The 22,227-nt window shown below is 44.5% G+C and overlaps 1 protein-coding gene across 1 annotated transcript in view; it reads right to left on the bottom strand.

Annotated features, from left to right (window-relative positions):
* Jarid2 (Jumonji, AT rich interactive domain 2) overlaps positions 1-20,312 on the bottom strand; it is a 336,896-nt gene extending 316,584 nt beyond the window's left edge. Inside the window, exons 1-2 of the mRNA XM_068388399.1 lie at positions 20,218-20,312; positions 3,989-4,113 (exon numbers count right to left, since the gene is read on the bottom strand). Coding sequence (XP_068244500.1) covers positions 3,989-4,086 — 98 coding nt within the window. The 5' untranslated portion in view covers positions 4,087-4,113; positions 20,218-20,312. The remainder of the gene's footprint in view (positions 1-3,988; positions 4,114-20,217) is intronic.
* Between the last annotated feature and the right edge of the window lie 1,915 nt (positions 20,313-22,227).

The following is a 22,227-nucleotide window of genomic DNA, read 5'->3' as shown; positions in this document are numbered from 1 at the left end:
TATCTGAGACGCTCTGCTCAGACTGTCGGCGAGCACATTCCTTTTGCCTGGAATAAAGTGAGCCGATAGTGGAATCAAGTGGACTTCGGTCCATCTCAGTATCTCTACTGCAAAATGGGATAGCTGCTCCGAAAAGGTGCCTCCCTACTTGTTGATGTAAGCCACTACTGTGGTGTTGTCGCTCATCACCACCACAGAGTGACCCGCCAGGTATTGTTGGAACTGTTGAAGGGGCAGGAATATGGCCTTCATTTCTAGCAGGTTTATACGGAGGCACTTTTCTGATTCTAACCACAGGCCTGAGGTCCTGTGGTTCAGAGCGTGGGCTCCCCACCCTTTCTTTGAGGCGTCCGAGAACAGCATCAAATCCGGGGGGAGGACGAGAAGATCCACTCCCCTTCGTAGGTTCTCGTCTGTCACCCACCACTGAAGGTCCGTCCGTTCCGCGGGCCCCATAAGGACCATGACGTCCAGGGAATCGTAGCCTTGATTCCACCAAGACTTGAGTCGCCATTGCAGAGATCTCATTCTGAGGCGACCATTGGGAACTAGACGGGCCAAGGATGAGAGGTGACCGAGAAGACGTAACCACGGTTGGGCTGGGAGTTTGTCTCGTCTGAGGAAAGGACTTGCGACCCTACTCAGCCTTGCTATCCTGTCGTCTGATGGGAAGGCTTTGTGGAGATTGGTGTCTAAGATCATGCCTAGATATACCAGTCTTTGAGTAGGAAGCAGGGAGGACTTCTCGAGATTTACCATGATCCCCAGATCTTGGCAAAGTCCGAGAAGTTTGTCTCGGTGTCGAAGGAGGGTCGACTCCGAGTCTGCTAGGATCAGCCAGTCGTCCAGATAACGGAGGAGACAGATGCCGATCCTGTGTGCCCACGATGATATCAGGGTGAACACTTCAGTGAAAACCTGGGGTGCTGTGGAAAGACCGAAACACAGCACCTTGAACTGGTAGATCTTGTTGTCTAGGCTGAATCTTAAGTACTTCCTTGAAGACGGATGGACTGGGATCTGGAAGTACGAGTCCTTCAGATCCAGTGTACACATGAAGTCTTGGGGTCTCACTGCGAGATTGACTGTGTCTGCCGTCTCCATACTGAACGGGGTCTGCTTGACAAACCTGTTCAGGGCTGAGAGGTCGATGACTGGTCTCCAGCCTCCAGACGCCTTCCTTACAAGAAAGAGTCGACTGAAGACGCCTGGGGACCCGTCGACGACCTGGAGAGCGCCCTTCTTCAACATGGTCTTGACTTCTGCCCGAAGGGCTTGCCCCCTTGCCGATCCCAAGGGAGCTCAACGACACTGGATCCGCTGTCAGGGGAGGTAGAGATGTTGTGAACGGGACGCGATAACCTTGACTGATTACAGTACAGAAATCGTCCAGGGATCGGCCCCAAGTTGCTGCCACCTAATTGCGCAACTTTGTAGGCATCCCCCCACTGGTGGACATGCAGGGGGACTGCCAGTCCTAGCGTTTGCGGCCTCGGCAACTCTCTATAGGATTTTTCCCTCCCCTGGAGGACTTCTTGCCTTTCCGGTTCACGCGCGCGCGGGGATGATGGCGAGGGTGCGCGTGGGCGTGCAGGCGAGCGATGACGCGCAGGCGAGTAATGGTGCGCTAGCGAGTGATGGCTCGCAGGCGAGCAATGGTGCGCTAGCGAGTGATGGCTCGCAGGCGAGCAATGGTGCGCTAGCGAATGATGGCTCGCAGGCGAGCAATGGTGCGCTAGCGAATGATGGCTCGCAGGTGAGGGCGCGCGTTGGTGAGCGATAACACGCAGGGGCGATAGAGCGCATGGGCGCGTAGGCGATCGGTGGCGCTTTCTGGACAAAACCCTAGGGCGCGCAGCAGGTTGAACAAGCGTTCGGGCGCGTGGAGGCTATTGCACGCGCAGGATCCTTCTGAGCCCGTGAGGATGAAAGTGTAGGGCGCACGCGCAGGGGAAACGTCCCTTACGCGCGGGCGCGCATCTACGATGGGCGAACGGGCGTGGCGCGCGAGGGCGCCTGTTGGTGACTGCGCGTGATGGGGCGTAGGAGAATGCTGGCGAGCAGGAGGGGTCTGATGGCAAGTCGGTGTCTGTTGGCTCGTAGGAGATCGCTGGCGAGCAGGGGAAGATGGTATCCCAGATCTGAAGATCGTGGGCGCGTGCGAACGTTGGCGCGTAGGAGATCTAGGGCGCGCAGTGGTGCGCTGGCGAGCAGGAGAACGCTGGCGCGCAGGTGATACCTGGCACTTAAGGGACTTTGCTGCAATGTGAGCAAGTCGCTTTTGCCCCGAAGAGACCGTGGCCTGCTTGATCGCAGGATGCGTGGGCACCCACAGCGCGTCGGCAGGTCCGCAGGTCTGGCAGGAGTAGATCGCGAACGTTCAGCGGACAGGTCCAGGGATATAGCTGAAAAGCGGTGAACGGCGACGAGGTTCCTCTGCGGCCGACTGCAGCGAAGACGAGCCGAAGAGGCGCCTCCTAACACCCTTGTGAGGTGAAGGAAGGCCTCTACGGCGGAGGGGAAAGCGGGCTTTACGCCCTATACGCCCTCTGGGGGCAGCAGGTAGATCGTCGGCAGTCCTCCGAGGGGGAGAATCACCTGCAGGAGAGACCGTTGGACTTAGTTCCTCCCTCGAAGGATGTTCGGAGGGGGGAGCTAAGCCTTCAGCTACATCAGCAACAGAAGCAGAGGTTTGAGATAACTCGTCAGAAGCCTCTGCCACAACAACATCGACGATAGACAGAGGATCAACCTCTGCTAACGTCGGCGACTGTTTGACAGCTGCCCCTAACTTGATTACGTCAAACAGGGCTTCCTAGGAGGGCGAGCCCTGAAGCCCCAAGGAAGCCCAAAGCTGTAACAAATCATCATTAGCAACATTAGAAATTAAATCCTCTCCCGGGGGAGGAGAAGGAGCTGCCTCGCTATGGGAGGCAACTCCCTCTCCCAAACCCCGAGATTGGTTAACGGAAATGCGGCCTACGCTACTACTCGCCAGCCTCTCGGAAGAAGCCGATCGAGTGGGAGCTTTGGAGGAGGTTTGGGCTACGGAAGAAGAGTCCTTGGGGTTTTTTCTCTTAAAGGAAGCCCTTGAAGGAGAAATATCCCGTTTCGACTTCTTCCGGCGCCGGGAAAACCTCTCCCACTGGGAGATAGACCACTCCCTGCACTCACCACATACTTTATCTCTGTCACACCGTTGGCCCCTACAAAAAGGACATAAGGTGAGTGAATCTGTTTCGACCGCTGACATAAAAGTCCCACAAGGGCGGTCAGGAAAGCCGGGACACTTCCGCATCGCAGAAGCCAACTTCCAAACACTCTGTCAAAAAGAAAAAGCAAACAAAGATTAATGGCTGTCAGTGTAGGCGAGGGTGATAGGAGACACTTCTGTCTAGCACCCGAGCCGATAGCAAAGTGGAGCTCAGCACAGGTGTGTGTGAGGGGGGGGGGGTAGTATACTACCCCTCCCTAACCCCCGCTAACTAGCGGTGGGGTAGTAAACCCTCGTTAAAATTCTAATGGCTCGTCATTTCAGCTACGCCGAAAGTAATTACCCATATTAAATAGCATGGTTTGTATTTCAGGTACGGAACAAACCAAAAATAAAAATAAACAAAAAACATCAAGGCCAGTCTTTGCGGGAGAGAAGAGCAGCATGTCCGTCCTCTAACAGCCACGCCAAAAAGTAAAGTGGTTACTCAGCCGAGAGGTGTAAGTGAGCGGGGTAGCCAGTCTACCACACCCCCCACCCGCTAACTAGCGGATGGGTAGTTATTCCTCACTAAAATTATCATGGGTCGTCTTTTAGCTGCGCCGAATGTAATACCCTATTATAAATAGCTAAGGTTTGTATCTGTGGCGGAACAAATGTACAGTTAAATACAGTATTGTTTTCATGAACAACATGCAATTTATTTTTCATTGTATTTATACCAAAACTTTAAATCCTAAAAAACTATTTTCACAAAGAGCAGCATTGTGTTACCGTTTGGGTGAGGCCTGTAAGCTTTCAAGTGATGGTGTTCGAGATGACCCTTCCTTCCTCCTCTTCCTGGTATCCATAGTATTTACAATGTTATCCATCACTTTTGTTAATTATCCTATTGATTTCTGGAATTAAGATTAAAATTTACAGAAATCAACAATCATCATCCTGATCAACAGAAAGATCTTAAAATAATTGTGGCAAACCTATAACCTCGATATCTACAGTTTGAGTATAAGACCGTTCCATGCATACTTTAACAATTGGTTCCAAGCTCTCCAGTAGATGTGAATTCATATATAATAGCAAACCCCCAATAATATATTTTCACAATAGTACACAATAAAATTCAAATTTTTAAATTACTTTGTATTTTCCTTAACAATACAAACCTTCCTCTATCAATACTGAATTATCATTATCATTATTACTTGCTAAGCTAAAACCCTAGTTGGAAAAGCAGGACGCTATAAGCCCAAGGGCTCCAACAGGGAAAATAGCCCAGTGAGGAAAGGAAATAAGGAAATAAACTACTAGAAAAGTTTAAGAACAACAATAACATTAAAATAAATGTCATAAAAACTATGAAAACTTCAAAATAACAAGGATAAAAACTTCAAAATAACAAGAGGAAGAGAAACAAGATAGATGTTCGATTTCGGCACAGCTGGAATTAGGCAGTTAAAATTTGTAATAAGATGTTGGTAGTTACTGGCAGATGATGGGGGATGTACCGCCCATTAACTAGCCAATTTGACCTTCACCCAGGACTTGTGAAGTGGTCAAGGTTTGTAATTAAGAAAAATGCAAATTACTTTATACTGACTCCTATCCACCTTTCAACAATCGGAGAAAAATTTCTTTAGTGATACACTAGGTCTCTGTGAACAGACAGACAATTACAGAAGAACCATTATCGTAAAAGGATATGATATCTGAAATTATGGCCAATTTAATGAAAGACATTGTATACACTGTGCCCATCCCCTCCCTCAAAGGAAGGATGTGGTAGATATTTTATCTTTGCATGACTAGGAAAGTTGCTCGTTATAGTAGCTGACCTGCATCAACATCCGATCAAGCAAATAACGGCATAACTGCTGCACCATAATGGGGGAGGGAGAGGAAAAGGGCCATATAAGAATATTCTCACCTCTCATTCTGGAATTATGTTAGCTTAGACAAGATATTGCCTGTCCTTTAAGGATGCTAGGTTCGCTACACAACCTGCTGAGCAGCTACCACTGGTACCAGCTACAACATGTCTAGGAACTTGTAGATATACTCCCGCAAATAGGGGGCAGAGAAAGTTTTCCATAATTTCAAGAGACCAGCTTCAAAACTTGAGCCACTGACGGGTTCCTCTGGATCCTCAGGCAACTAAGGATAAGCCAGTATGATGGTTTCTGGATGCCAAAAAGATATGGTAGTCATGGAGATAATCTCCTTAGATCTGCCTGCGTTCAGGATAAGACTTTGGTACTGCTTCAGATAGTGCCATCGCACCTCACAGAAAAAGAAGCAAATAATCTGGATACTGTAATTGGTCACATCCTTTAGGGAGAAGATAGAGGACTCAAAACTAGGGTTGTGAATGGCTGTGTCCTAAGTCTTTGCAACAAACTCAAGAATGAAAGAGAACAAAACTTTCTTGCATCCCTCAGTATGAAAGATGACAAGTAATTCCATGTTTCGCTAAGGCCAGGGCAAGAAGAAAGACCATCTCTAGTGGCAGATTTTCAAATGACACATACATTAAAGGAACCTGAGAAATCAGGTGATGTACGACACAGAGGATAAGACTACTGAAATTCCTCAAGAGCATTGACAGCTCCCATAAAGAGAAAAGCTCTAAAACATAACTCAAGGCTGAGCAATAATTTTTCACCACCAAGACTGAGAGGAGATTCTCCCGGCAAAGGTAGACAAGAAAATCTGCTATCAGTTGTAGAGAGGTCCCAACTAGGGAAATAACCCTTCTAAGACACCAAACACAGGTGATGATTCACTTTGCTTGGTAGACATCTGCAGAGGATCAAAGCATATATCCACTGGAGAGTGCCTTGTGGAAAGCCTTTCGCTTGGAAATGCTGGATAGTTTCCACCAGTAAAGTAACAAGGATGTCTCTGATATATGGTACCTCAGCAGGTGGGACTGGCAAAGCAAGTTTGGTTACAGGGGTAGTTTTCTTGGTACCTTAACTAAGAGCATCAGCAGATCTGGGTACCATTCAGCATGTGGCTATTGGGAAACTTGTCATTATATCATGTTCATTCGAGAGCATTCAGCATTTCACAATGGGTATTGCTCACTTACTGTTAATCGTCATTTTCGAAGCACTCACAGTCTTCAGTTTCCTCTCGAAAGCCTGGATATCTTCAATCATTCGGATGTCTCGTGGGAACTAATCCCATAGTCTCAGGGCAACATATTTAAAGGCTCTAAAGCCTACAGTAGACATATATCTAGGATTCAATAGCTTGAAACCATCTGTAACTATTCTCGTGTCAACACGATTTGGTGGCTGCACAACATGTAGCAATTCTCTCAAGAATTTTGGATTGCCGGTTCTGATAACTTGGTGGGTTTTTGTACACATTTCATATTTAATTCTTGCTTTAATTGGTAGCCAATGTAAATCAATTAGTATAGGAGTGATCCTTTCTCTAAGTGGGACACCTTTCATCAGCCTTGCTCCTCTGTTTATCATGTTTTGTAATTTTAACTTTACTCTTGGTAAATTGCAGTAGATGGAGTTACAGTAGTGAATCCTCGTAATAACACACTTTATCTAAAATTTCTTTACAGAATATTCATCCAGGTACTTTCTTTATAAAATCAATGTTTCTGAGGTGATAACCAGCAGTTTTTACACTATTTATTTGGGCATTGAGAGAAGTTTCAGTCAAGAGATACGCCTAGGTCACAAACTTTACTAGATATCGGGACAGAGTCGTTATTTATGTTAACAGTATTTGAAAATTGCCCAAGTTTCTTACGCTGTTTTTCTTTCCTACCACCATAAACTCGGTTTTATTCTCATTTAATTTTAGTTGTTTGATTGTCATCCACACCCTAACACTATCAAGGATTTGGTTCACAGTTTCAGTAGTGTTGTTTATATCATTTAGGGGAAATAAAATTATGTATCATCTGCAAATACTGTAGTTTGAACTTCACACCATACCTTTGTAGTATTTTCGATAGACCAATAGTATAGATGCAGAATAAGATTTGGCCCAGTACAAACCCCTGAGGTACCAGTCTGTTTAAAGGGTCATATGATGAATAAGAGTTTCCAATTTGCACACAATAATTTCTGCCAACCAAGTAGTCTTTCGGGTATTTGAAAGCTTGATCTTCAACACTGATGGACTGCAGATCATTTAGTAGCAGTTCATGCACAACTGTATTAAAAGCAGCACCAAGATTGAATAATATTAAAATACCACATTTATTTTCATATATCATTTCCAGCATAAAGTTTACAACAGAAAACATGGCTGTCTCCATACAGTACAATTGTTTGTAAGCAAACTGGTTGTCTGGCAAAGCTTCTATTTCTTCTAAGTGACTCACTAGTTGTTCAAGAATTATGTATTCTAGCACTTTTGAAACAAAAGATAGATCAAAAATAGGTCTATATAAATTTAATTCCTGATACTCCACAACACTTCTCACAATCAGGGTGCCTATAGCCATTATCAGATTTGGGAAACTTACACTCATCAACGCTTGCATTTGCTATTCCTATAATTGTTTTGCCCAAACTGGGAGAGTTTCTTTCTCCAGTTACTTCAGATAATGGCATTGGATCGATTGCACAGTTAGTTTTCTTCACTCTCTTGATAATCCTGGTGATATCATCTTGTGTCATGTTGTTAAAGCTCGTTAATTTCATTTGTGTATCTGGTGTAGCATTAATCTGATTTAGAATATTTACAAATGACCTAGATACATTTTCTATTTTGTTTTTGTAGAATACTAGAAAATTATTTGATAGTTCCTGGTCACTGTACCCCTCTGGTAGCCTTTTTCACTTACATTTCCCATTATACCATTTAGGAGACGATATAGCTTATTTATGTCTGTTACTGCTTCTCAGGTCTTCTTCTTATAGTATTCGCTTTTTCCTTCTTATTAGGTAGTTGTATTGGTACATTGCAGTTTTGCATACTACCCATGTACTTTCAGTTTTTGACAGATTCCACCTTCTTCGTCTTTTTTCCCTTTTTTTCTCTAAAGTCTATCCATCAAACCAAGGAGATCAGTCTTTAAGTTATAGCCTTTTCCATCAGAGGATATTGGTATCATAATCACCTTTACTCACTCTATTATATGTGGTCGTAAGGCAGTCAACACACACAGCTTCCAACAAACATTGGTTATAATAAATCGCAGGGAATATGATAGCATTATTTTTGGGCTCGAACCATGTCGTCCTGATGGAAGTTCATCATTGGCAGCTTCTTCTTTGGATATTTCAGCGAGTGATACACCAGAGAAATTTTACCTTAGAGGTATCAACAGAGTTCCAGCCTCCGGAGCGAATATCACGAGAGATATCGCATATAAATCAGGATGTTAATAATTAGCCATGGTTAACCTTCCCCGAATAGAGTTAACCTTGTCTCGAAGGAAAGGTGAGAGTAGGATACGTGGACAGAAGAGCCGTTACAACTTCCGATCTCAATGGGCTACAACTGACACGTTTCCTATTAATCCATTCCCCTTTCGCAGTGCCATCTCTGCCATTTTGCTTGGAGAGTTTCTGCTAGTTTTCCTAGCTTTTTGAGTGATTTTCGATCATGGATGCTTCAGCTCCTTCCCTATCTACTGTACTAAGTTGAGTACCCCCTTTTTCATGTGTTGGAGAATTTCGCATTTCCAACTAGTATTCTTATTGTATTGTATGTTTTTATTGTCCCGAGGTCGGCATGCCATGCCTGGTAAATTTTCACTAGTGCACCATACCCTTCTTTCACCAATCCTTATTGGTTGGGTGTCTATCCTCCCATGCTGTCGATTCATCACAGCGGGGAGCTGCTGTCTTGAAGGTCCTACTGGGAGTTGGATAGTGTTCTCTGTTGCCTTAGGATGACTATTTTCACTTTCCCCTTAGCCTATATGTTTGACAAAGCGACACAAGTCCTTAGATCCTGTTCTCTGTGTCTACTTATGTTCACCCATTACTGACGAGTACACCTCCTAGTAACCTTAGCCATTATTAGTCTTCTTTTTTAGTCTTTGGTAGGCTATGCCTGGTTGAGAGGACTTGTCCTATGTGGCCTATCACAGCAGTTCCTTTAGAACACTATTACTGTTCTAATGTTGCTGTTGAGCCTTCCTATTATGCCGCCTCACCATTTTCCGATTCTTCCATCACCATCACCACCCCCTTCTTCCCCTTTCCTTGTGCCTGATAGTGTGCCTACTTGTAGGCTATCTTTCCTGGCCTAGGTAGGTGAGATTTTCTCCTCCCCTGGTTAAAATCTCTCTGCCTCTTTAGAGACGACCCCTGGATGTTTTTTTGCCCCTTCCCTTCCTAGTTAGTCCATAACCTGACTGTACTGGAAATATGTTCCTCTTGTCTAGCCATCTCACCCTGGGTTTGGTACTTATCCTCACCCACTAGGTAGTCTAGGCTTGCCTACGCAGTTCTCTCTATGGACTACCCTAGCTAGGCATAGAATTGGTAACCCTTAGGGCCCTTCTCTGCTGCCTTCGCAGTGCTTGTTCAATGCCTACAACCTCTCTTCCTGTGCTATATCCCTCTTGCTATGGAGTCTTGACCTGGTTAGCTTATCTAAGCATGCCTTCTGTCTCTGCTTCCTGTCTTGTCACCTTGAGATACAGTATACCACTAGCTATGGAGTTTTAAACTCCCTTGCCGGGTCAGACAGAGGTGCCGCCTTGTCAGCTTGAGTTCTTCTAGCATTGGCTATGGGTCACCCCCTCGGCCGCCTCAGCTGCAGCCTTGCACTAGTCATCTGCTCTTTCCTATCCCACATCTGAGGAACATTGTCCTCTAGAGTTGGTCGATTGGATCCTGCCCGGTTGTCAGTGCACCCTATGAATTTATAAATCTTAGCGTCCTGGCCGTCTTGTACGGTTCTCATTATCTTACGGGCGGCACTCCCACTTTTCATAAGGTAATGATAATGATCAGGTCTTGGCAGGTTCACTTATTAAATGCCTTTCATTCCTGTACTTCCCCTGAGTGTAGACCCTTCCCTATGGGATTGTTCAGTCTCTCCGTGTTGACTTTACAATGCGTTTGCCATCTTGTGTTAACATGCCTGGGGGTATTGACAGGTCAGTCTTTTACTGGCTATTAGAAATAGTTGCTGCCTCCCAGCTGCTGCTACCTCGGGGGCAGCTATTACTGATCTAGGCATTAAAATGAGTGTACTTGCCTTCTTAGGCTATTCTGATAAACCTACTCTGGAGGTTCGGGTGTTCCTTTGATGTGATCCTTTCCTCCATATTCCTACCACACCATCATTATGTTTCGCCTCATAAATCACAAGATTTTTGAGCTGTTTGGCATGTGTTCTAATTCTATTTTAGATTTAGCCATTCTTTAGGGGTAGGTTTATTTAGGTTAGGATTTATTTTATTTAACTAATTTTAAGAAGATATGATTTTCAATATGTACTCATTGCAATGTCTTATCGATGAGCTGGCGATCGGTGACCCAGAGATTGGAGATCGACACTCGGAGATCTGAGACGACACTTGGAGTGCTGGCAATAGACAAACGGATGAGTAGAGGAGCAGCAGTATGGTTTGACGATTGGCGAGCTAACAATCGACGATCGACGAGCTAGCAATCATCAATTGGTGAGCTTGCAATCGGCAGATCGGCAATAGATGAGCGGGTGATAAGCAAGCTGATGATTTCCTATTAGCGAGCTGAAGATCAGCGATCGGTGAGACTGGAGGTCGACGATCAGAGAAAGACGAGCTAGCAATTAACGATCGATGAGCTGGCGATCGGCTAACGACAAGCTGACGATTGAGTTGGGGATTGGCGTGCAGTAGGTAGAGGAACAGGAGCCTGACGAGCAGGTGAACACTAAGCAGGAGGTCAACGAACAGGCGATCGACAAACAGATGGTTGGCAAACAGCCGAATGATGATTTGAAGAAGGAATGTGCCCTTTGGAAGGACAAACATCCCCAGGTGACGATCGCGAATGATTCCTCGACAGTGAGTTGCGAACCGGACTTTGTTGATGAGCAGACAAGGTCGCGAAGAAACAGGCGAAGGTCGGGAACCAGCAGAATCAGGATGAGAAGGCTTCTCTGAAGAGGAGATCTGCATTGACAAGGCTGAAGAGCCGAAGAGGCGTCTTTTCGCAAAGGCAAAGGAGCACCTCCAAGGCAAAGCCGTGGAAGAGTACATTGACGAACCCACGAAGGGGCAGGAGGATCAGCAAGCTGATCAGCAGCAGCATGTTTCCAAAGAGGAGTTTCTATGAGTGACCTCTCTCATGAACGAGAGAAGCGATCACTCGCACGAGACTTGCCTCGGACTTTGTTCGGCCCCCCATGGAAGAGTCCACTCAGCATGGGGAGGGGAGAGTAGACTTTGGCAAAGAAACAGCAACAGCAATCGAGGATCGGTGCGATGAGATGTAGAAGATGAAGGGAAGTTCACCCTCAGAAGGGAGGACAACCCAAACCTGGGGAGATAACTCTCCCTTGGAAGGGAAAATAGTCCAACCCCTGGAGGCAGACCTCCAGGTAGCTCCCTTTGCTTTCCATCAACAAGCCTTGTTCATGTTGAAGGTCTGCATCGAGCGCTACCTGAGAAAATGTAGATACTGTATCCAACTATCTATATATATATACAGTATATATATATATATATATATATATATATATATATATATATATATATATATATATATATATATATATATATGACAAATTCGTAGATAATTTGTATTTTTCCTAACTATACAAACCTTAGCTCTGTATTAGGGGTTATACTTTCGGCAGAGCTGAAATGAAGAACCATTAACATTTAGCGAGGGTTAACTACTCACACCGCTAGTTAGCGGGGGTAGCTTGCTACCACTCCCGTTCACACACCTGTGATTTAGTCACTTTGCTTGGAGGTAGGACTTCAAGGGGGATAGGGATGGCGGGCAAGTTTGTATAAATAGTTAAAGTTTGAATAGTTAGGAAAAATACAAATTATCTACGAATTTATCATTTGTTCCGTAACTGGAATACAAACCACGCTATTTATTAGGGGTGACTCACCCATTAGGAAGGGTAGACGTCCCTGCCAATCTGGCTTTTGGCTTTGCCTGGGGACTCCTTACCTGAGTATGTTACTCAAAAATAAGGAGTCCCTTCCCTCGCTAAACCTTACTACGCAAGGTCCGCGGCCTACGCAAGGTGTGTGTTGAGGCGTGCAGAAGTGTGACTATCTAGGTAAAGTTATTCCGAGTCTATGTAGGAAAAACCTGACGTAACCAAGACTTCCCAATATCACCTCGCCAAGGTATGGGGACACAACAGTATTAGCTTAATACTAGGTACAAAAGGGAGCATGGTTTACCTGCAGTGGTTTGAGGTCAGCTAATGCAGAGAACCCAGGATGCTACTTTCCCCACGAGAGGGTAGGATGAAGGAAAGAATAAGAGCCAGTCAAATCTTTTCATTCACGCAGACTAAAACCGGGTAACAGTGCCCTTAACCTTCTGCTACTTGTCCAATAAGGAGCTTGAGGTATACGACCAGCTGTTGTGCAGCCACCACCGGACCAATAAAGATCGATCGAGTTCCTGTGGGTCATGTCTTGCAGGAGAAAGGTTGTGAAAGTCACCTGGAGCATTCACATCCTTTCTTGTAAAACCTACGTCACAGAGTAATCTGCTAAGAAGGACCAGGGGCATAGTTATGACCCTGACACTGAGTCGTCATGTCGAGATGATGTTTCGGTGATCCTCCTCTAGTCTCTCCCAGTGCTGACAAGAGGGACCCGGGCAGGCTGTTGCCATTTTCTTTAGGTAAAGTCTCATACCTTACCCTGGGTAGAGTAATGGATGATCTGGATTGTCCGTTACCTAGTTGAGACTTGTGTAGGATCCGTCACCTCTGAAGACTATGTCTGGCGACATACTCAGGGACGAAACTGAACATTGTCTTTCGCCCTTCTCAATAATGGGCGATATCGAAAGAGACGAAGTTCCTTGACTCGAATGGTTGCTGTCCGAATGTGTAGGAACATTGTGTTCTTAAATCATAAGAAAATTTGTTGCCTGGTGAAGTGGAACATAAGGAGAAGGGATCGGAGATTTGAACCATGTTCTGAGAGGAAGGTCTCAATTCCGACTGGGGAAAGGCAAGTTGTAAGTTCGTACGAATTAAGTCTATCGATGAGAGGGTGTCCCTTCTTTCAGTTTGAAGGTGAAGGATCAAGGTTGAGTGATCATCTTTACCTGTCAGAACTGAATAGGGGTCTTTTCCTCTTGTATATACTAGCGCGATGGCAAAACCGCTGGGTCGCTCGTGGGCGAGGGGGCGCACAGGCGAAGGTGTACGTGTATGCTCAGGTGAGGGTGTGTGCGAGTGCCCGGACGATCGCTGGCGCGTAGGCAATCGGTGGAGCATAGGCGAGTGTAAGCGCGTTGGCAAGCGATGGCGCGTTGGCGAGCGATGGCGCGTCGGGCGAGTAGGTGACCGACTGCGCACAGGCAAGTTAGCGCGTGGGCGAGTCGGTGACCTGTGGCGATCAGACGCGTGGGCAAGCGTTCGCGCGGGCGAGTAGGAGATCCCTGACGCGTAGGATGGAGCGCAGTAGCGCGGAGAGAAGTTGCCAACTGGGGCGCAGGGCCAGGGGGCGCTGATGTGCTCGAGGGCGCGCATGCACTTTAGAAGTGCGCACAGGAGAAAACGCACGGTGGTGCGCAGGCGGCGGTCGACGCGCAGGGGAACGCTGGCGAGGCAAAGGATCAATGTCCTTGCCTGCGACCAGATCCAAAGGTCGTGGGCGCGCAGTAGTGCGCTGACGAGCAGGAGGTTGACAGCGCTCAGGAGATTTTTGACGTGCAGTGCGCGCAGCAGGGACAGAAGAGCGCTTGCGCGCAGTCGAGCAGGAGAGCGCTGGAGATCAGGAGAGCGCTGGCGATCAGGAGCGCGCTGGCGAGAAGAGTCTGTTGACTCATCCGCAGGAGAGCAATTGCGCGCAGGAGAGCGCTGGCGAGAAGTCAGGTGACTCTTCAGCAGGAGAGCGCTGGTGAGCAGGAGGGCGCTGGCAGAAGAGCGGTGGCGCTTGCGCGCTACTGAAGGGAGCACAGGTGAAACCTGGCGCGGAAGGGACTTACCCACATTGTGGGGTAAGCTCTTCTGCCCCGAAGGGACCAATGCTTGAACTAACAAGGAGGATCTGGCAGGCGCAGCAAATCGCGACCAATCTGCGGAGAGGTCCAGTGATGTCACAGCCATGGTCTGCTCCCGACGAGAAGAATCCTTTGCAGGGGACGACGAAGATGAAGACCCGAAGAGAAGGCACCTCTTAACTCCCTTGTAAGGAGAAGGAAGGCCTCGGCGGCGAAGAGGAGGGCGAGCCTTACGGTGAAGACGACCTCGAGGCAGGGTATCACCGTCGTCGGTCCTCCGAAGAGGAGTCTCTGTTAGTGCACTCCCCCGAGGGGGAGGAACACCCGCAGGAGAGACCGTTGGACCCTGCTTTCCCCTTGAAGGATGTTCGGAGGGGAACCTGAGCCTTCAGCAACATCCGCAACAGCAGCAGCTGGGATTTGACCCGACCCGTCGGACGCCTCTGCCACAACAACGTCGACAATAGCCAGAGGGTCTACCTCTGGTATTACCGGCGACTGTTGGACAGCTGCCCCCAACTGGATCAGATCAAACAGGGCTACCTTGGAGGGCGAGCCCTTAGGAAGCCCAAAGCTGGAAAAGATCATTGTTAGATACAGTTTGGTCATAATCGACAAAATCAATAATGTCCTCCCCCGGAGGAGGAGGGGAGCTGCCTCGCTATGGGAGGCAACACCCTCTCCCGAACCCCGAGATTGGGAAACAAAAGAAGGACCTACGCTACCACTCGGCGGCCTCTCGCGATAGACCGAACGAGTGGGAGCTTCGGAGGAGGTTCGGGCAACGGAAGAAGAGTCCTTGGAGCCTTCCTTCCCCAAGGCAGTCCCTGAGGGAGAACGGTCTCGCTTAGAACTCTTCTTACGCCGCTGGGCAAACCTCTCCCACTGGGAGGTAGGCCACTCCTTACATTCCATACAAACATTATCACTTTCACACCGTTGACCTCGACACTGCGGGTAAAGGGTGTGAGGGTCTGTATCGACCGCCGACATGAATGTTCCACAGGGGTGGTCGGGGAGTCCAGGGCACTTCCGCATAATGGGAAGAAAAGGTAGAGGCCAACTTCAAACACACAACTGTAAGAAAAAGAAAAACAGATTAAGGCTGTCAAAAATGCGAGGACGAGACAGACACGTCTGTACATCGTCCGAGCCAAAAGTGAAGTGAAGCAGCTCACCGGTGTGTGGGGGGGGAGGGGTAGTTAGCTACCCCTCCCCTACCCCCGTGCTAACTAGCGCGGGGGTAGTTTAACCCTCGTTAAAATCTAATGGCTCGTCATTTCAGCTACGCCGAAAGTAAACCCTATGTAAATAGCGTGGTTTGTATTTCGGTTACGGAACAACTACATTTTTACCCCTTTGTTAAGTTTGTAGTTTTTAGCGACATGTCATTTATAGTGAATTTGATACTGCTATGATAATTATCATGAATTATTAGGTTAGGGAAAGGTCATTACAATGCGTCGTCCGCTGAAGCCACGGCCAAGTTACTCGGTCGTAAAATTACCTCCAAGCATTGTTTCCTGCCTGACTATAATAACACCCGTTGGGCGGCGCGCTGATCGCCTATCATCTAGTGGCGCAAGCTTGAACAGTTATCGATGTTCGGACTTATGTTTTCACTAATTCCAACAATCGTCATTTTTAACCTCTTGTTAAGATTGTTATTTCGTTGGGACACGTCCTGAAATTATGCCGAATACTAATTTGTTATATATACAACCAAAGGTTAGGTTAGCCAACATCTAGTTAAGATATTTCGGGAGATAAAGCCAGTGTCAAACAAACCAACCGAACTAACCCTTTCGTTGGCCGCGTGATTTCAAATTTATAATCCCCCCCCCACCACATGACCCGAGATTGACCTGGAGTCGACCCTTTCCAACTCTAACCGCCGTAATGGATAGACGTGTTGCGTATAGTTACTCTTTGAGCGATGTTGTTGAGTTTATCACTCATATTGATCAAATTGATTCGTTGAAGACAATAAGGTATTTACACCTACGGGACTTTACTCGAGTTGCCCCCGAATATTTTCATTATTTATTTCGAGAAGGGCTCTTAGGTGATTTTAGGGGTCCATGTGAGAAGTGTAAAATTGGTGAAAGCGCAAGAACCCGAGGATTTTGGTTTTAGCGACATCAAATATTAAGGTAAGCCTGAGTAACTTTTTTATTATGACAATGTGGTTAAGATATAATTTTGGGTGCTGCCCATACCTTTTGTGTAGGAGAGAGACTTACGAAGGGGGTCCGGGGGCTTGCCCTAGGGTAGGGGTAGTGACCTGGGAACTACTAATGGTTGGGGGGTTGCAGGGGGGCGTTAGCACCCTCGGTTAGGTCACGAGGAAGGTAAGGACATGGCTTGTAGGCCAGGTTAGGAGGGGAATTTTGGATTAGTAGTCCATTTTTCTCGCTCGTTTCCGACATCCATAACCAGAGTGGTCCTAGTATGTAGATTGTTGGGACAAGCATTTACAAAACTAGTAAATTTAACATTATTTCATTCCGTGATCATTCCCGTGAAAAAGAGCCGATTTCGGACTTTTTTTTCTCAAACGTTTCCGACATCCATGACCAGAGTGGTCCTATTATGTAGATTGTTGGGACAAGCATTTACAAAACTAATGAATTTAATATTATTTCATTCCGTGATCATTCCCGTGAAAAAGAGCCAATTTCGGACTTTTTTTTCTCACACGTTTCCGACATCCATGACCAGAGTGGTCCTATTATGTAGATTGTTGGGACAAGCATTAACAAAACTAGTAAATTTAACATTATTTCATTCAGTGATCATTCCCATGAAAAAAGAGCCGATTTCGGACCTTTTTTACTCTATTTTCGGCCGGTCCAAGGCCTGTTCCCATAAGCTACAAAGGCTCCTTTGAATTTTCTGCCGGGCGTCCAGGGACTTTAGCCATTCTTATATAACCAGCAGGTAAGTTTTATATTTATAAACGTCACAATACAGTCAAAAACTTGACCAATCAACTTTTTCATGGGACATTTAACAAAATGACATAATTAATTCACTAAATTTGTAAATGCTTGTCCCAACAATCTCCATACTAGGGCCACTCAGCGCATAAATGTCTGAAACGTGCGGAAAAAATGGACAACTAACCCAAACTTCTCCCCCTAACCTGACCTACAAGCCGTGGCCTTACCTTCCTAATGACCTAACTGGGGACTAACGCCCCCTGCGACCTCCCAAACACTGTCTCTATCATACAAACACCACAAACCCACCTAACCTAACTTACCAGTTCCAGGGGGAATGGGCCAGGGGGGGGGGTTAAAAATTTTTAAATCACGTGGCCAACAAAAGTAGGCCCACAAGCGTACAGAAACGAAAGGTTAATTCGGGTGGATTGTTTGACACTGGCTTAATATACAGAAACATCTTAACTAGATGTTGGCTAACCTAACCTTTGTATATATAACAAATTAGTGTTTGGCATAATTTCAGGACGTGTCCCAACAAACTACAATCTTATCATGGATTAAGAATGTAGATTGTTTGGATTAGTGAAAACAAGTCCGAACATCAATAAATGTTCAGGCTAGCGCCACCGGCCGATAGGCGAACGGAGCGCCGCCCAACGGGTGTTATTATAGTCAGGCAGGAAGCAATGCTTGGGGGAAACTTTACGATCGAGTAACTTGGCCGTGGCTTAAGCCAACGACACATTATAACAAATCACCACAAACCCACCTAACCTAACTTACCAGTTCCAGGGGGAATGGGCCAGGGGGGGGGTTAAAAATTTTTAAATCACGTGGCCAACAAAAGTAGGCCCACAAGCGTACAGAAACGAAAGGTTAATTCGGGTGGATTGTTTGACACTGGCTTAATATACAGAAACATCTTAACTAGATGTTGGCTAACCTAACCTTTGTATATATAACAAATTAGTGTTTGGCATAATTTCAGGACGTGTCCCAACAAACTACAATCTTATCATGGATTAAGAATGTAGATTGTTTGGATTAGTGAAAACAAGTCCGAACATCAATAAATGTTCAGGCTAGCGCCACCGGCCGATAGGCGAACGGAGCGCCGCCCAACGGGTGTTATTATAGTCAGGCAGGAAGCAATGCTTGGGGGAAACTTTACGATCGAGTAACTTGGCCGTGGCTTAAGCCAACGACACATTATAACAACCTTTCGCCTACCTAACAATGCATGATAATTATTACAGCAGTATCAAGTGCCACTGTAAGGACGTGTCCCAACCAACTACAAGCTTAACAGAGAGGTAAGAATGTATATTGATGGGACAGCATTAAATTGCAAAAATGAATGATTCTTAGCATGGGACGACACAGACTCTTATCTATCGGGAAAGTTTTGAAACTAAGCAGGAGCTACCCGTGTCATGGTGCGGATCAAAACCGGACTTAGAAAATTTGAGAGAGGTGGTCAAAACATTTTTTATTTTGACCAACTGCCTCAGATTTAATCGTGAAACCTAATAAACTAGTATTGATTAATTGATATATGCTGTTTAAAATTATGTGGGGAACATAATGTTCATGTAAAATAAAACCGAGTTCTCTTGCTTGAGGGTACACTGAAGCACACTATCCTATCTTATTTCTCTTCGTTTTGATAAAGTTTTTATACTTTATCTAGGAGATATCTATTTCAATGTTGTTACTCTTAAGATATTTTAACTTTTTTTTTTCCTTTCCTCAGTGGGCTATTTTCCTTGTTGGAGCCCCTGGGATTATAGCATCCTGCTTTTCCAACTAGGGTTGTAGCTTAGCAAGAAATAATAATAATAATAATAATAATAATATGAAGGCATTGCAGTCTCAGGTGTAACACCTCCCAAAGCACCTATAAACACACCAGGAACACTTCTTATTTTTGGAGCTTTTGTATATCAGCAGTCAGTTCCTCTCTCGTGCATAGAAAGGGGAGTTTTCTTCCCATTTTCTAGTTGTTTTCAAAACACAGCACTACATAAACTGTCTGTTTATTCGACAAAACCTCAACTCGATAACACCTAACCTAACAATCATGTCTTTACCTAAAGGAGGGGGTAACGGCCCCCTTTCTTAGGTTACCCTGGGTTCGATGGCCGCTATCATACATTCCCCTCTTATTTTCTTCATTCAAAGTCTGTCTCAATCAATTTTAAAATGATCCATATTAACAACATACAATACCAATAGGTGATATTTTGGGCGAGTTCATACCTCTTCGAGATTTTGTAAATTGGGATTATCTCCCTTTTTCCATACCAGAGACAACCTGAGCCCAACATTCCACAACCAATCCAAATAACTGCTGCAGTTGTCATGCAATTGTGTGAAAATGGCTTTGGAGTTTATAAATTTTATGGCAAACTGTACACTGAGACAAATAATTTGCCTATCCATATACTATATTAGTCTAACCTTAAGTCTCCCACAAACCACTTGGAAGGCTAGTCTGTCAGCATTTCTGATAACTTCGTGTACTTAGTCGAGACCTATGACAACACAGTGTGTTGGGAGAGTAGTGGGTTGGACATAAAATTTGTCCAGGCAAACGGCAGCCTACCGTAGAAGACGTGTTAGGTTTTAAGTAGGTAAACAGAAAACACTCCCAAAACAATTCTTAAAACTTGGATATAAAGGTCTAGATGCGTCATTATCTTAATGACTCAATAGAATAATTTTAATTAGTATCATATGGCTTGGAACATACCAAAATATCATAGAGTACCAAAGGGGTAACTAATGTAAAATTTTCAGTTAAATTAGTAGCCACCGTTTCACTTTAAAATGTCACATTCAATGTTCACATAAACCATAACGTGCTAGCTGATGTCTTTACATCAATAAGCCAAGAGAAATTTCTGTCACAGGCAAAACGTACCATTAACTTAATCATATTTCACCACGGTATATGTTTACTACTCCATTGTTTTTGTTATGAGTTGCTTGATGCTACCGCTAGTGGCGCTACGATCGGAGAGTTCGCATAAAGATTTTATACTGGCAATCTAAAGAAAAGACATGGAGTTAAACATATTCTTGATCACACCTCAATTCATTCAACAAAGGTATTAAGAAGATATATTCTTGACTACATAGGGATATTCTATACACACACACAATTGTTTATGAGTAAACTTTCAAGTAAATTCAACATATAATCTAAAAACTACTGTCATTTGTAATTTCTTCATTTGATGACATCGTAAACAGCACATGGAATGTCTCGTATGCTCTTTGATACAAATAAAGAATATATCTATCTATCTATATAACTCTATACAAATATATATATATATATATATATATATATATATATATATATATATATATATATATATATATATATATATATATATATCCACTTACACACACAATATGAGCAAACCATGAGTGAACTTACTAACAGGTCTGGTAACTGGTTGGATCTCGTAAACATTAACCACCCCCTGTCGTTGTAAGTAAGGGTTGTTCTCAAGTCGGGACATCTGATCGTACCTTGATTTTTCTTTTTTTTTTTACTAGTGAAGACTGAGCAGCCTGTCCCTGATCTATTGTACGCGTGTAAGATTTATGTAAAATGTTAAGCAGACTGGAATGGCATGTAGAGTAATCTTCTGGGCTTTAATTGATCACAATTGTATCATAGTGTTGATCTGTTGGTCCCTTGAATGAGAATCTAGTCAAAATAATTGATAGGTGTATCCCTTGATGTGTGCTTAGGTACCGAGTGCAAGACAAACCCTGGTTTAATGATGATTGTAGACGTGATTATCTGGAGAAACGGAGGCCTATCATCTATGGAAGGGTAACTGATCAGAATTTACTTGGAATAACTACACCCAGCTTAGATTTTTGCTCAGAATTTATGTTTCAACAGAAATGGAATACAATTTAACCATAAAAGAACCCCTTTCTGGTACAACTCACGAACATAAGTGGTGGGCTATCCTTAAATCTGCACTCTTTGATGAAAACATAGCTGTTCCTCCTTTGCTTAAATCAGGTGTTTCTGACACACTCTCCAAAGGATAAAGCAACCCTTTTGGCTGATGTGCTTGACCGTAAGCAGAATAAGGAGAAACTTAATCTTCCTCATTCCTGTTTTCTCGAAGGTAAACTGACTAGTTTAGCTTTTCGATCTCCTGATATTAAGACTCTCTTGATGGACCTTGATGCATCTGAAGGCGTTTACCCAAAATTCTTTTTTTTTTCTCTCAAAGACTTCAGATTCCTTAGCTCCACAGTTATCTGTTATTTTGTACAAGTTAGAAAGAAGAGGAGCTTTTGGCACTTGGAGAATCGGTAATGTTACTCCCAGTGTTACTACATATACAGATTAATCTGAAATATACAGGTTTTTCATGATTAAGATTTTCAGATTTTTCTTATAAAATAAGCCAAATATACAGATTTTTAAGAGACAATACATTTTCCCTAAAAGAAATCCAAATTTCAATTCTTTTGACATTGAAAAAAAAATCAGATGCTATTTATTCTTTGAAGGCATTAAGTCCAAAAGTAGTTATGGATAGAGAATTGCCATCTCTAAAGGATCTGATGTCCTTCTTTGGTCATGCAACAGAGTCTGATATTCAAAGCATTGACACAGAATGGAGGCTACAAAGAAATTCTTTAGATATTATTAATGTGAATTCAGAGATGAAGCCAGAGATATTTTGGAGTACAGTAGCTTCAGTTACGCAAATGAACAATGTGTTAATGTTTTCAAATTTTTCCAACTTCATGCAAACATTACTATGTCTATCGCACTCGAGTGCAAATGTAGAAAGAATATTTTCTTCAATAAACAGGAAGAAAACAAAAATAAGAAATAGGCTATCTACTGAAACAATTACAGGTTTGCTCCATACAAATCAATTGCTTAAAG

The sequence above is a fragment of the Palaemon carinicauda genome, chromosome 15 (genome assembly GCF_036898095.1).
Source record: "Palaemon carinicauda isolate YSFRI2023 chromosome 15, ASM3689809v2, whole genome shotgun sequence".
Lineage (NCBI taxonomy): Eukaryota > Metazoa > Arthropoda > Malacostraca > Decapoda > Palaemonidae > Palaemon > Palaemon carinicauda.
Note: the sequence above shows the minus strand (reverse complement) of the source record. Positions and strands in the feature narration are given on the sequence as shown.